At 42.6% G+C, this 13,512-nt stretch overlaps 1 protein-coding gene across 1 annotated transcript in view; it reads right to left on the minus strand.

The window, feature by feature from the left end:
* The window catches only part of MUC2 (mucin 2, oligomeric mucus/gel-forming), a 166,536-nt gene that overhangs the window by 93,672 nt on the left and 59,352 nt on the right, over positions 1–13,512 (minus strand). Inside the window, exons 31-34 of the mRNA XM_063944190.1 lie at positions 12,756–12,872; positions 8,815–9,177; positions 4,696–5,385; positions 1,036–1,554 (exon numbers count right to left, since the gene is read on the minus strand). Coding sequence (XP_063800260.1) covers positions 1,036–1,554; positions 4,696–5,385; positions 8,815–9,177; positions 12,756–12,872 — 1,689 coding nt within the window. The remainder of the gene's footprint in view (positions 1–1,035; positions 1,555–4,695; positions 5,386–8,814; positions 9,178–12,755; positions 12,873–13,512) is intronic.

Consider the following 13,512-nt stretch of genomic DNA (forward strand, 5'->3'; position numbering starts at 1 on the left):
CTTGGCATATATTATGCTCTTGTTTGTGTTTAATTAAAACTTTTTATTTGTTTTCAACACAAGATACTGTTTGGAGGATTTTCTACTATATTAAGGAGGTTTTAACAGTTTTATTGAGACCTAGTTCTGAATGAATCTGTTGCATATAAAATAAATGATTTAACAAACATGGTTGCTATTGGCATTGGCATGTGTTGCGTTGCTGTCATAAATACAACAGTCCATTCTGCATGTGGGTGTAAATATGTTACTTTTTAATGCAACTCTTTGAATTGTAAATTAAGCTAATTTTGTGCTAATTAGTGCCTCAACTCCTCTTTATCTTTGATTTTTAAAACATGGAGGTCTATTCATATATATAAGTGAAAAGTGAATTGTTACTTATCACTGTACATCGCATCAGTTTGATGTAATATATAGCTGTGATAAGTAGCAATTCATGTATACTTACCCTTCCGGCAATGCAATCTGGTATCCAGGGGTTTAGCAATGCATTCTTCTCCTGCACTCCCCTCTTCAAAGCCAGCAGTTCCTATCTGCGCATGCACCAGAATCTGTGCTCCCGGGAGGCTGCAATGGCTGCTTGGAGGTCAGGGGGCGGAGCCAGCATGGGTGCTGGGCAGAGAGCAAGAAAGCATTGAACTTCCCCACATTTTCTGCACCAATGATCAATTTGCACCATTCAGAGATGTGAACCTGAACTCCATGGAGAAACGGAAAGCAGAGCTTTCTGTTCCTTCAGGAATCGCATTCTTCATAATAAAGTATGGTGATGCAATTCAGGCACAGAGTGGGGTTGCCGCTGGAGAATTCAGGAATTTATCCACAGTAATCTGCTTTGTAAATAGCAGAAAGCAGAGAAAAGCTCTGTTAATCTCAAAAGAGGGCTTTTTTCTGCTACATGAATAGACCCCATGATACGCTATCTTTAAATCACTTTTGTTTTTTGCAATACAGATCTTCCAGTATAACATGCAGATCGCTGTGTTTAAACCTTGTACAGAAAAAACTTTTTTAATCCCATTTCCTTCTTACTTGTAGTTGGAGGTGTGGTCACTGTAGTGGATGGAGTTGTAGTGGTTGGAGTCTCTGTAACGGTAGGAGTATATGTCTCTGGAGTAGTTGTTTTCTCTGGAGTAGTTGCAGTCGTAGTAACCGTGGTTGTTGGTGTTGTTGTTACTGACGTGGTTGTACTCTGAGTTGTGGGTGCTGTGGTAATTGGAGTGGTTGGAGATACACAAAAATCTGGGAGTGGGCGACAGCAGTACACCTTTATCTCATAGTTGTAACACACAGGTAAGACCCCATCTTGGTCTTTGTTGTTGCAGATGAGCCCATAGGAGACATCACATGTCACTTTCTGCCCCAGGTAATCCAGTGGTCTATCTGGCAATTTCTGTGATCTGCAGGAAATGTTCTCTGGCTTCTCACACACTTCATGGCCGGCATTCTTGATGTTCTCATAGGTCTCATAATCTCCTCCATCGGGTTCATATTTAGGATAACTGACATCAAACCACTCTGACCACGAGCAGTCAGGGACACAGTGAGGTGCTGAAGAAAAAATAAATACATCAGATAAAATTACAGTAGGTCTGTGAAACTGTGTCCACCAAGTGAGGACTAGAATCCTTAGCTGGTTTTAATTATATTAGTCAATAGAAGGTGTAAACATAAGAGACAATAGAGGATAAACATTATACTTCAGCTGAGGAAGATATCTAATACAAAGGACATGTGATAGCAGAAAAGGAGAGCTCCCCTCAAAGCTGTGGTAGGTACTGAAGTTAAAAATACAAGCTCCAACTTTGAAGAATTCTGTGGAAGTCTGTGAGCTCATATTGCTCTCAGTGGGAGATTCACTGCAACACTGTTTTAGGATTTTGATTAAACGTCAATAAATCCAGATAAAAGAAAATATTTCTGAAGCTATAATGACATTTGCAAAAAACATATACAATAGAAGCTTCAATATTGGAATAATGAGATGTGAGATGTAATTCAGAGGATACAAATGAGAGAAAAAATAAAGTTGTTTAATTCCAGCAAAATACACCATGGGAGGCCAAAAACAACCTGTCCTTATGTAAACTTCATTTACCTTATTGAATAATGCTGAATATGTAGTATGATATGTACCATCGGCACTGACGTATTTGTAATGGGTGCAGTGTGTACAGTGTACACAGGCCCTCGGGGTCCAGGGGGGCCCACACTGCACACCCTGCACCCTTTTTTTAAATCCTTACCTCTCCGGAGTCCCTTGCCAGCGGCAGCATCACTAAGCAAATTTCTAGTAAATGGCATGGCAGCCATTTTTCCAGAGATTTGCGCATGCGCACAAAACTCTGGGACAGTGCTAGGGTACCCTAGTGCCCCTAGTGTCCAGAGTCTACAGTGCTTCCGGCTAGAGAGGAGGGGGCCTCCTCCTCTCAAAAAGCACCCCTGACCATCGGCTTTAATAAATTGTTTTAATAAATGATATTGATTAAAAAAACAGATCTTTATTGGGCTCCTTTTCAACTTTATCTGCCTTATATTACCAAATAAATATGGCCTGGGTCATGCGACAGACGCTATATGACTCTCTAATGCCTCTATTGGAGCTTTCTGGCTACAGCAATATCTTACTGTATCTTTCCTATGTGTGATACTGCTGCACAATTTCATCCCTCTATTACATAGGTCTGCAAACTCGGTCCTCATTACCCCACACAGTGCATGTTTTGCAGGTCTCCCCACAGAATCGCAAGTGAAATAATTAACTCCACCTGCGGACCTTTTAAAATGTATCTGTGAGTAATTAATACCCCTGTGCACCTGCTGGGTTACCTGCAAAACATGCACTGTGTTGGGTAATGAGGACCGAGTTTTCAGACCTAGGGGTAAATTTACTAAGATGGGAGTTCTATTTAAGATGGGATGTTGCCCATAGCAACCAATCAGATTTTACTTCTCATTTATCTAGCACCTTCTAGAAGATAATACCTGGAATCTGATGGCAACATCCCATCTTAAATAGAACTCTCATTTTAGTAAATATACCCCCTATGCTCTATTATAATTTAGCAACTTCTCATTCACTTCTATTCTTTACTTCTCACACCTCTTGGATTATTAGTGAACATTCCCAAATGTTAAATTACCTACTGTATAATGTACTATAGATTGATTCTGATGCAGAATGAGCACTACACTCAATTGTGCAGTGTAAATTGTGTGAGTTTGTTCTGAGATTGCTCAGTCAACTGAGCACACATATAGGCACCTGTGCAGATTTGCAACAGTCGGCTACTTCCACCTGCTTGTGCCTGGATATTCGGGATGCAAGTGTTCTAACAAAAGAAGCATATACCTACCCTTGGGAAGCTGTATTATTTAGGAATAGTAATAGGCAGGTACAAAGAGGGAATGACATCATCGCCAACAAGCCACTTGTGATTTATTCCATTATTTATCAAAGAGTGATAAATTTCACTGTGAGTGATAAATTGTACAAGCCAATTGGCTCCTAACTTCCATGTCACAGGCTGGGTTTGAAAAATGACAGGAGCGGATTGGCTGGTGCAATTTATCATTCACAGTGAAATTTATCACTCATTGATAAATAAGGGCATTCATTTTTTTAAAAACATATTCTGACTGTGTTTTCTTCATCCCTTGGCATATATTATGCTCTTGTTTGTGTTTAATTAAAACTTTTTATTTGTTTTCAACACAAGATACTGTTTGGAGGATTTTCTACTATATTAAGGAGGTTTTAACAGTTTTATTGAGACCTAGTTCTGAATGAATCTGTTGCATATAAAATAAATGATTTAACAAACATGGTTGCTATTGGCATTGGCATGTGTTGCGTTGCTGTCATAAATACAACAGTCCATTCTGCATGTGGGTGTAAATATGTTACTTTTTAATGCAACGCTTTGAATTGTAAATTAAGCTAATTTTGTGCTAATTAGTGCCTCAACCCCTCTTTATCTTTGATTTTTAAAACATGGAGGTCTATTCATATATATAAGTGAAAAGTGAATTGTTACTTATCACTGTACATCGCATCAGTTTGATGTAATATATAGCTGTGATAAGTAGCAATTCATGTATACTTACCCTTCCGGCAATGCAATCTGGTATCCAGGGGTTTAGCAATGCATTCTTCTCCTGCACTCCCCTCTTCAAAGCCAGCAGTTCCTATCTGCGCATGCACCAGAATCTGTGCTCCCGGGAGGCTGCAATGGCTGCTTGGAGGTCAAGGGGCGGAGCCAGCATGGGTGCTGGGCAGAGAGCAAGAAGCATTGAACTTCCCCACATTTTCTGCACCAATGATCAATTTGCACCATTCAGAGATGTGAACCTGAACTCCATGGAGAAACGGAAAGCAGAGCTTTCTGTTCCTTCAGGAATCGCATTCTTCATAATAAAGTATGGTGATGCAATTCAGGCACAGAGTGGGGTTGCCACTGGAGAATCCAGGAATTTATCCACAGTAATCTGCTTTGTAAATAGCAGAAAGCAGAGATAAAAGCTCTGTTAATCTCAAAAGAGGGCTTTTTTCTGCTACATGAATAGACCCCATGATACGCTATCTTTAAATCACTTTTGTTTTTTGCAATACAGATCTTCCAGTATAACATGCAGATCGCTGTGTTTAAACCTTGTACAGAAAAATCTTTTTTAATCCCATTTCCTTCTTACTTGTAGTTGGAGGTGTGGTCACTGTAGTGGATGGAGTTGTAGTCTCCGGAGTAGTTTCAGTAGTGGTGCGTGTTGTTGTGGAAGACGCAGATGGTGTTGTGGTGGTTGTGGTGTATGTAGTGGTAGGAGCGGTCCCTGAAGTAGTAGTAGGTGTAGTTTCAGTGATGGTGGTTGTTGGGGATGTAGTCACTGATGTTGTACTCTCAGTCGTGGTAGTGGTTGGAGTCTCTGTAACGGTAGGAGTATATGTCTCTGGAGTAGTTGTTTTCTCTGGAGTAGTTGCAGTCGTAGTAACCGTGGTTGTTGGTGTTGTTGTTACTGATGTTGTTGTACTCTGAGTTGTGGGTGCTGTGGTGGTTGCAGTGGTTGTAGATACGCAGTAAGGTGGGAGTCTACAGCAGTACACCTTTATCTCATAGTTGTAACACACAGGTAAGACCCCATCTTGGTCTTTGTTGTTACAGATGAGCCCATAGGAGACATCACATGTCACTTTCTGCCCCAGGTCATCCAGTGGTCTATCTGGCAATTTCTGTGATCTGCAGGAAATGTTCTCTGGCTTCTCACACACTTCATGGCCGGCATTCTTGATGTTCTCATAGGTCTCATAATCTCCTCCATCGGGTTCATATTTAGGATAACTGACATCAAACCACTCTGACCACGAGCAGTCAGGGACACACACAATATCTGAAAAAAAAATCAATTTATCATATTACAGGAAGATGTAATATTTGCACATAGTGGATCACAATGATGAAAGTCATCAGTGCTAACAAACCTCTTTTGATTGGCTATTTGCAAACCTTTTGCTGACATTGATTGTTTTCATTTTGTTCATCACTTGGCACTTATATATATAATATGCTTTTGCACAGGTTTAAGAAAAATAACTTTCTTTTTTTCTGCACAAGTTGTGATTTTTCTGCTGTACAGTCAGTGGCGTAAGTTCATACTACTTACCCAAAGGCAAGATAGTTTGGTGTCCCCGCCCCAGTAATCTAGTGCCAGGGAGAGGTGCCATGTGGTATGCGGCCCTGGCGGTGCCTTCTGGGGCTGTTGTTATAGCCCTAAGTTGCGCAAATATTGTGGACACTGTATAGAGCTGGTTAAAGACCCCACAGGACCCTAGGAAAGATACCACTTCGGGGCCCCATATTAATGTATATATAAAACATACAGTATACATACAGCTATCCCCCCTCACCCAGATCTCCCATAATAAAGCTCTCTCCATCTCACGCAGACTCCTCCCACATCTCTCCCTACTCACTCAGATCCCCATAATATAGCTATCCTCTCTCACACAACTCTTCTCCTAATTGAGTTCTCCTCTCCTCACACAGTTCTCCTTCCTTACGGGATGCAATCAATTTGCTGGCTGTCAGGATCCCGGTGGTCAGGATACCAATGCTGGAATCCCGACAGCCGACAATGCTGACAGCCAGAATACCGGCGCACAGGGGATAGCCCCACTCCCGTTCACGTCACCCATAGAGTTAGAATAGAACCTGTGGCAAGTGCAGCAAGCCACCGAGCCTGCAGCGTGGCGAAAGCAGCGAGCACACAAGGGGACTCTTAGCACTCACCCCGGTGTCGGCATTCTGTTGGGCAGGATGCCACTGTCGGATCTTGACAGCCGGCATCCCGTCCGCTGTTATTCCACCCTTACATAGCTTTTTAGTGCCCTGTCATGCCCCATCCCCCCCACACACACACACATATATATATATATATATATATATATATATATAGATCACACATTTATAGATCACTGCAAGAATATGGATTTTGACACAAATCCTCTTTATACCACATTCATGCGCTCAACCCGAGAGCTTGCCGTTATTCAGCCACAATACCCCTCATTAAATAACACATTTCAATACACTGCCACGCCCGGGACTCAAACCCACAATTTGCTGAATCCCAGTTAAACACCCCACCCACCTTGATCCCACATATAAACTGTGAGATTTCTAACTATATAAAACTACCTGTACCCCGTAAAAATAACCAGCACCATAATTGAGCAGACCCATGTAGTGTGCAGCCACACATCCAATCCATTGCAGCCACACACCACATAGATCTGCCCAGCCGCAACGCTGTTCACCCCTTCACAACGTACAAGGTAAGCTTCAAATAGTTAAAACTCTCCAGCTTGGAATTCTCTAGCTTTCTATTTAAGGGCAAATAGCTCAATGAATAGAGTGTCCGACTGCAATGTTATAGGCAATGGGTTAGATTCATTTCCTGGGCACATCAGCTTCCCGAAATATAATAAAGGACAGAGTGACTGAACAACAAGGAGCTCTCAAGTCAAGTCCATGAATGCTGTATAGGTGTTAGCAACAAAAGGGGGGAAGGAGACAGGGGCGATCAGGAGATGCTGGGCTCTAAAATGGGGGGAAGCTGCAAGTGAAAGTAATTAGATAACTCATAATTGATAAGTGATGCCAACAGCGCCCCCTACTCTGCAGCGATATTTTCTGAGCATACTCCGCACACACCTAATTACTTGTTACCTGGCTCTTCCCCTTAATATTTGTCTCCCCTCCTAATGCAGTTCTATCACTCACTCAGATACCCCTCTCCACAGCACCTCCCCTTAAATAACTTTCCCCACACACTCGGATCCCCCAACACAGCTCCACCCCATCAGATTACCCCTCTCACATACTGAGTGTGGGGGTTGTCCCTTCCTCACACAAACAACCCCCACACTCATTTCCCCTCTTCTCAAACACACACTGATTATATCCTCCCTCACATAATCAGATTCACACACACTCACACATAGACAAAGCTCTCCCCAATCAGTGTAACATGCACTGAACCAGCAGTAGCACGGATCTGAGCTTACCACAGCAGGTCTTCTGCACCGCATGAGCTCATGTACCCGAACATGACATGGCACTTGGCCACTGCACAAGCCTACTCTCTCACTACCCAGCTCACCAATAGGCGGGTCGAACGCCTGCTGCTCCCTCCCAGGACATGCCAACCCCCGATGGCTGCACTGCTCTGTGCCTAAACTCCCCATGACTCCTCCCCATCTCCCCAGCTGTCTCCAGATGTCATCATCCTTCTAGTCCCCGTCAACTGGCGTCCGTGATGCCGGGGCAATGGAGGAGGTGCCCCCTCTGTACTGAAGCTCAGCGGCAACAGACTCCATTGTCTTTGGTACTTCCGTCACTGTCTACAGTATATGAGATGTTGCAACAGTTTTATTAATGTATAAATGTATTTGTAGAATATAAAATAAATGGTTTAAAAAATGGTCACAAATGGGATGTAATTGTCGTTGAGGGTTGGTAGCATCAAGCAGTCACATATGCTACTATACCCTGCTTGAATACATCTTCCATGTCACATGTGGGTAAAAAAAATGTTAGTTTTGAATGAATATCTTTGAACTGCAAATGACGCTAATTTTGCTGCTAATTTGTGCCTCAACCATCTTTATCTTTGTTTTTTTCAATCATGATACTTTATCTTTAAATCAGTTTTGTTATTTGCAATACCGATCTCCCAGAACAACATGCAGATCGCTATGTTTAAGAACCTAGGCCCTCATTCCGAGTTGTTCGCTCGCTAGCTGCTCCTCTGGGAGTGTATTTTAGCTTAGCAGAAGTGCGAACGAAAGGATCGCAGCGCGGCTACAGAAACATTTTCGAGCAGGTTCTGAGTAGCTCTAGACCTACTCCTAGCTTGCAATCACTTCAGACTATTTAGTTCCTGTTTTGACGTCACAAACACGCCCTGGGTTCGGCCAGCCACGCCCGCGTTTCCCCAGGCACGCCTGCATTTGTATCTGACATGCCTGCGTTTTTCGGCACACTCCCTGAAAACGGTCAGTTACCTCCCAGAAATGCCCCATTCCTGTCAATCACTCAGCGATCAGCAGTGCGACTGAAAAGCGTCACTAGACCTTGTGTGAAACTGCATGGTTTGTTGTGAAAGTACGTCGCGCGTGCACATTGCGTCCCATACGCATGCGCAGAAGTGCCGATTTTTAGCCTGATCGCTGCGCTGCAAACAACGGCAACTAGCGATCAACTCGGAATGACCCCCCTTGTACAGGAAAATCTTTTTAATCTCTTAGTTCCTTCTTACATGTAGTTGTTGGCATGGTCCTTGTAGTGGATAGGGTTGTAGTCTCCAGAGTAGTTTCAGTAGTGGTGCTTGTTGAGGAAGGCACAGATGGTGTTGTACTGTGAGTTGTAGTGGCTGTGGTCTGTGTGGTGGTAGGAGTTGTAGTAGTAGGTGTTGTTTCAGTAGTGATGGTTGTTGGAGATGTAGTCACCGATGTTGTACTCTCAGTTGTGGTGCTTGTGGTCTCTGTAGTGGTGGGAGTAGATGTCTCTGGAGTAGTTGTTATCTCAGGAGTAGTTGTAGTTACTGATGTTGTCGTACTCTGAGTTGTGGTGGTTGTAGTCTGTGTAGTGGTGGGTGTAGATGTCTCTGGTGTAGAAGTCTCTGGAAAAAAAACCCCATCAGATGTATTTAATGATAATAATAATAATAATAATAATAATAATTTTATTTATATAGCGCTCTTTCTCCAATAGGACTCAAGGCGCTTAACAGATACATAGCATAATACAGTACAGAAACAATGAAGTACAGTATACAGTAGCTTTCCATAAAATAATGAAGCATGTAGATACGGGTGGTATACATGTGACCGGCGGTCAGGAGACCGACGGTCACATGACCTCCTGCGACATCCCGCCCCCTTACTATCCCGACTGTCTGCATGCTGACCAACAGGGACTATTTCCACTCGTGGGTGTCCACAACACCCATAGAGTGCGGTCGCCACTGAGCCTGCAGCATGGTGAGCGCAGCGACCCTGCAAGGGGCTTACTGCACTCGCTCCCCTCCCGCCGAGATCCCGGCGTCAGTATGCTGCCGGGATCCCGGCGTTGGTATGCTGACCGTCGTTCAGCCATACTACACCCGTAGATACTATAGGGACATTATGGAAATGCCTGAGTAAACAGGAAAGTCTTGAGTCTATTTTTGATGGATTCTATAGTTGGGGCCTCTCGCACTGTACGGGGAAGTGAGTTTCATAGAGTCGGAGCCGCATGACTAAAAGCTCGACTCCCAGATGAATTACGGGATATTCTAGGTACTGCTAAAAGTCCTTCATCTACAGATCGCAGTAATCGAGTGGGGCAGTATGGTATCAGAAGCTGCTTCAGGTACCTTGGGCCTTGGTCATGTAGTGCTTTGAAACTAAGCCAATCTGATTTCGCCATTTTACAGGCAGCTAGCAAAGGGAGTAGCGGATGGGTGTTATGTGGTTAGAATGGGGCTGGTTGGTTAACAACCTGGCAGCTGTGTTTTGTACCAGCTGTAAGGGGTGCAATTCTATTGCTGGGAGACCAAGGTAGAGGGCATTTTACAGTAGTCTAATCAAGATGATACAAATGCATGTATGACTTTTGGCAGATCATCTGAGGGAATTAAGTGCTTGATTCTGGCAATGTTCCTCAGGTGAAAGAATGAGGATTTGATTGTGGCTGATATCTGATTTTTAAGTGTCAAGCCACCATCCAGAACAATGCCAAGATTCCGCACACGATCAGTGGTTTGTAATTCGGAATCCCCTAGTGTAAGTCCAGTTGGTTGGCTATGCTGCAGTCTTGTCCTTTGATGTTGCAGTCCTATCATAAGGGCCGCTGTTTTATCCGGGTTAAGTCGCAGCCAACTGGCACTCATCCACTCCTGGAGCTCAGCTGGACAGCCATTTAGGGTTGCTATTGGGTTATCAGTGCCCGGAGCAAAGGACAAGTACAGTTGTGTATCATCTGCATAGCAGTGGTAGACCAGGCCATGGTGCCTGATTATTTCACCCAGTGTGAGTATGTATACTGCAAAAAGCAGTTATTAATACAAAACCGTAACAAATGTACAGCTGTATCTAGTATCATTAAACATCAATATAATAGTAAATTTGTCCTTTGTATTTATAGTAGAGCTTAAAATAGTTGTCATCTCAGCCACTTATTGGCTGTAACTTTGCATTATAGCCATATTTTTTTTCTCGTCTTTGGCTGTGAATTGTTTTATTCCATTGTGCCTGGTTTACGGTGTCAGTTTTTGTTCGGTGCTGTAATCTTAATTTTACAGCAGCTGTTGCCAGCACTTTTTCTGAGGTTGTGTAATCTGCTCAGGGGTTCATTTGGAAACGTCACACTAAGGGGTTCATTAACGCCTGAAATGCAACAGGGCAAAAGGGCACCCCATGTGTTGTCATTAAAAGCATTGCTCTCTTATATCCGGCGGAGCTGCCGGAAATTGATTCCCTTATAGAAGAAGGTCTGCACACTTGCTAGCTCGATTCTAGGCATTCCTATTTCTTTCAGTTGTTGATGAACAGGGAGCAGCATTGTCCTTACAAGTGATTAACTGGATCATTACATCCCATGGAAGGAGGAGGGGATCCCTTTACTGTTGTTTCTGAAAATTGCCTATCCCAATCTTGAATATATATACTATTTAGATTTTTTACATTTTTACTTTGTATAAAATTTTTATCTATATGTGTATGTATGTGCAGTTTGTTTTTATGTTGTATACTGGTATTTGATATTGCTATCATAGGGGGTCATTCCGACCTGATCGCACGCTAGGTTTTTTCGCTGCGGTGCAATCAGGTCAAAACTGGGCAAAACTGCGCATGTGTATGCACCACAATGCGCAGGCGTGTCATACGGGTACACAGCGGATCGTTGCTGAGTGATGGATTTAACAAAAAAATCCATTCGCACAGCCAATCGCAAGGAGATTGACAGGAAGAGGGCTTTAGTGGGTGTCAACTGACCGCTTTCTGGGAGTGTTTGGAAAAGCGCAGGCATGTCCAAGCTTTTTCTGGGGGGTGGGTGTCTGACTTCAATTCCGGACACGAACAGGCTGAAGTGATCGAAATGCTGAGTAAGTTCAAACCTACTCAGAAACTGCACAAAACTTTTTTGTACCGCTCGGCTGCACAAGCGTTCGCACACTTGCCAAGCGAAAATATACTCCCCCATAGGCGGTGATTATCTGATTGCAGCAATGCAAAAAGTAGCTAGCGAGCGATCAACTCGGAATGACCCACATAGTTACATTTATAAAACCCTCTATGAGACTAAATTGCAAAAAAAAATTGTTCATACTGTTTCTGTTTACGTTCTCTGTAAGGCGATGCGAACCAATTGTGGTGCAATATAATATAATCACAAATAAAACAAGACATTACAACCTATGTTTTTGATATACCTCACAAATATCCTGGTACAGTCCAAATTTTTGGACAAGAAATAAGACAGAGTCTAAACAAATATGGGTAGTGCATGGGCAGGTATTTTGGTGCAGATCAGTTTGTGTGAGTTGTGTCAGGCTTATTTAGTCAATATTTTACATTTAAAGATATATTTAAATGATATCACACTGATTATTATCTGCTTGAAAAGAAGGATCCCCATTAGTGGACCTTTAAATTTTAATCTTTAAAACTGATCCATACTAGTAGATAAGAAATGAGAAAATAATTAGATAAACTATAAATTGATTTATTTCATTTTCTTAACAAAGAGATCAAAATAAATTAAGACAAATTAGAAAGCAAATGATAATCAGCAACCACTTCTGTTGACTCAGGCTGGATACACATTAGACCATTTTTTAAACGATTTGCTCAGTTCCGACATATCGGAATGACAAATTTGTAAAATTGTCCAGTGTGTACCCGCTATGTCGCTGATTATGTATGCTCCCGCGGGTCATCAGCGACATTGCCTGTCGGACCTGCATGCAGCTCAATCTAGCGATATCGCTAGTAAGGTCAATGCTGCCGAATGGCCCCGCTCCCCCCCCTTCCATCGCTGCTGTCACCAGCAAGTGTGTATGTACTTGCCGATGTCGGCTCCTCCACAAGGTCCCCGCAAGTATCCCCTCGCCCGCGATGTTGTGCTGGGTACACATCGTCTAATGTGTACCCAGCTTTACGCTGACTTTAACATGTACACATGCCTGACTTGAAAGTACTTTTTAAACACACTTACGTGGAGTTGTTTCCTCAGTCTCTGTGGTAGTGACGGTCGGAGGTGCAGTTGTTGTTACACTGGTAGTAGTGGGGCTGGTAGTTGTGGGTTGTGTTGTAGTTGATGTAGTTGTAGGTTCTGCAGAATTTAGAAGCAAAATTTGAGTGGGCTGACACATGTATTGTACATCATTATTTCAATAGTAAATTAATTCACATTATCTTTATTTAAAAAAAGTAATATTTAAAAATGTAACTAAATTCAAATACATCTGATAAAGTGATGAGCATGCTTTGAACTAGAGATGTGCAGGTTCAAATGTACTTGGTACTTAACGTCAAATTAGCGCAGCTCAGATTTAACTGGATTTTATTGGTTATCCAAAACATGTATAACCAGAAAGTCAATGAGATGCCTTTTTGAGATCCGAGTAAACTGGGTAAATCTGAACCCGCGATTCTCTACTTTGAACAATATATTTATTGGCGCATAACAGTGTTTATTGTTCACTATCGCACACTGGCCCAGATTTATCAAGCCTTGGCAAGTGATAGATAGCACGGTGATAAAGTACCAGCCAACCAGCTCCTAACTGTCATTTTTTCAAACACAGCCTGTAACATGCAAGTTAGGAGCGGATTGGTTGGTAATTTATCACTGTGCTATTTATCACTCTCCAGGGATTGATAAATGGCTTCTTTTGTCTCCTACAAAGGTCCAACTGGCTTCTTGTATGACTTACTTCTACGTTATACATTGCTCACCTCTGACCTAGTAT

The sequence above is a fragment of the Pseudophryne corroboree genome, chromosome 11, assembly GCF_028390025.1.
Source record: "Pseudophryne corroboree isolate aPseCor3 chromosome 11, aPseCor3.hap2, whole genome shotgun sequence".
In the NCBI taxonomy this organism is placed as follows: Eukaryota; Metazoa; Chordata; class Amphibia; order Anura; family Myobatrachidae; genus Pseudophryne; species Pseudophryne corroboree.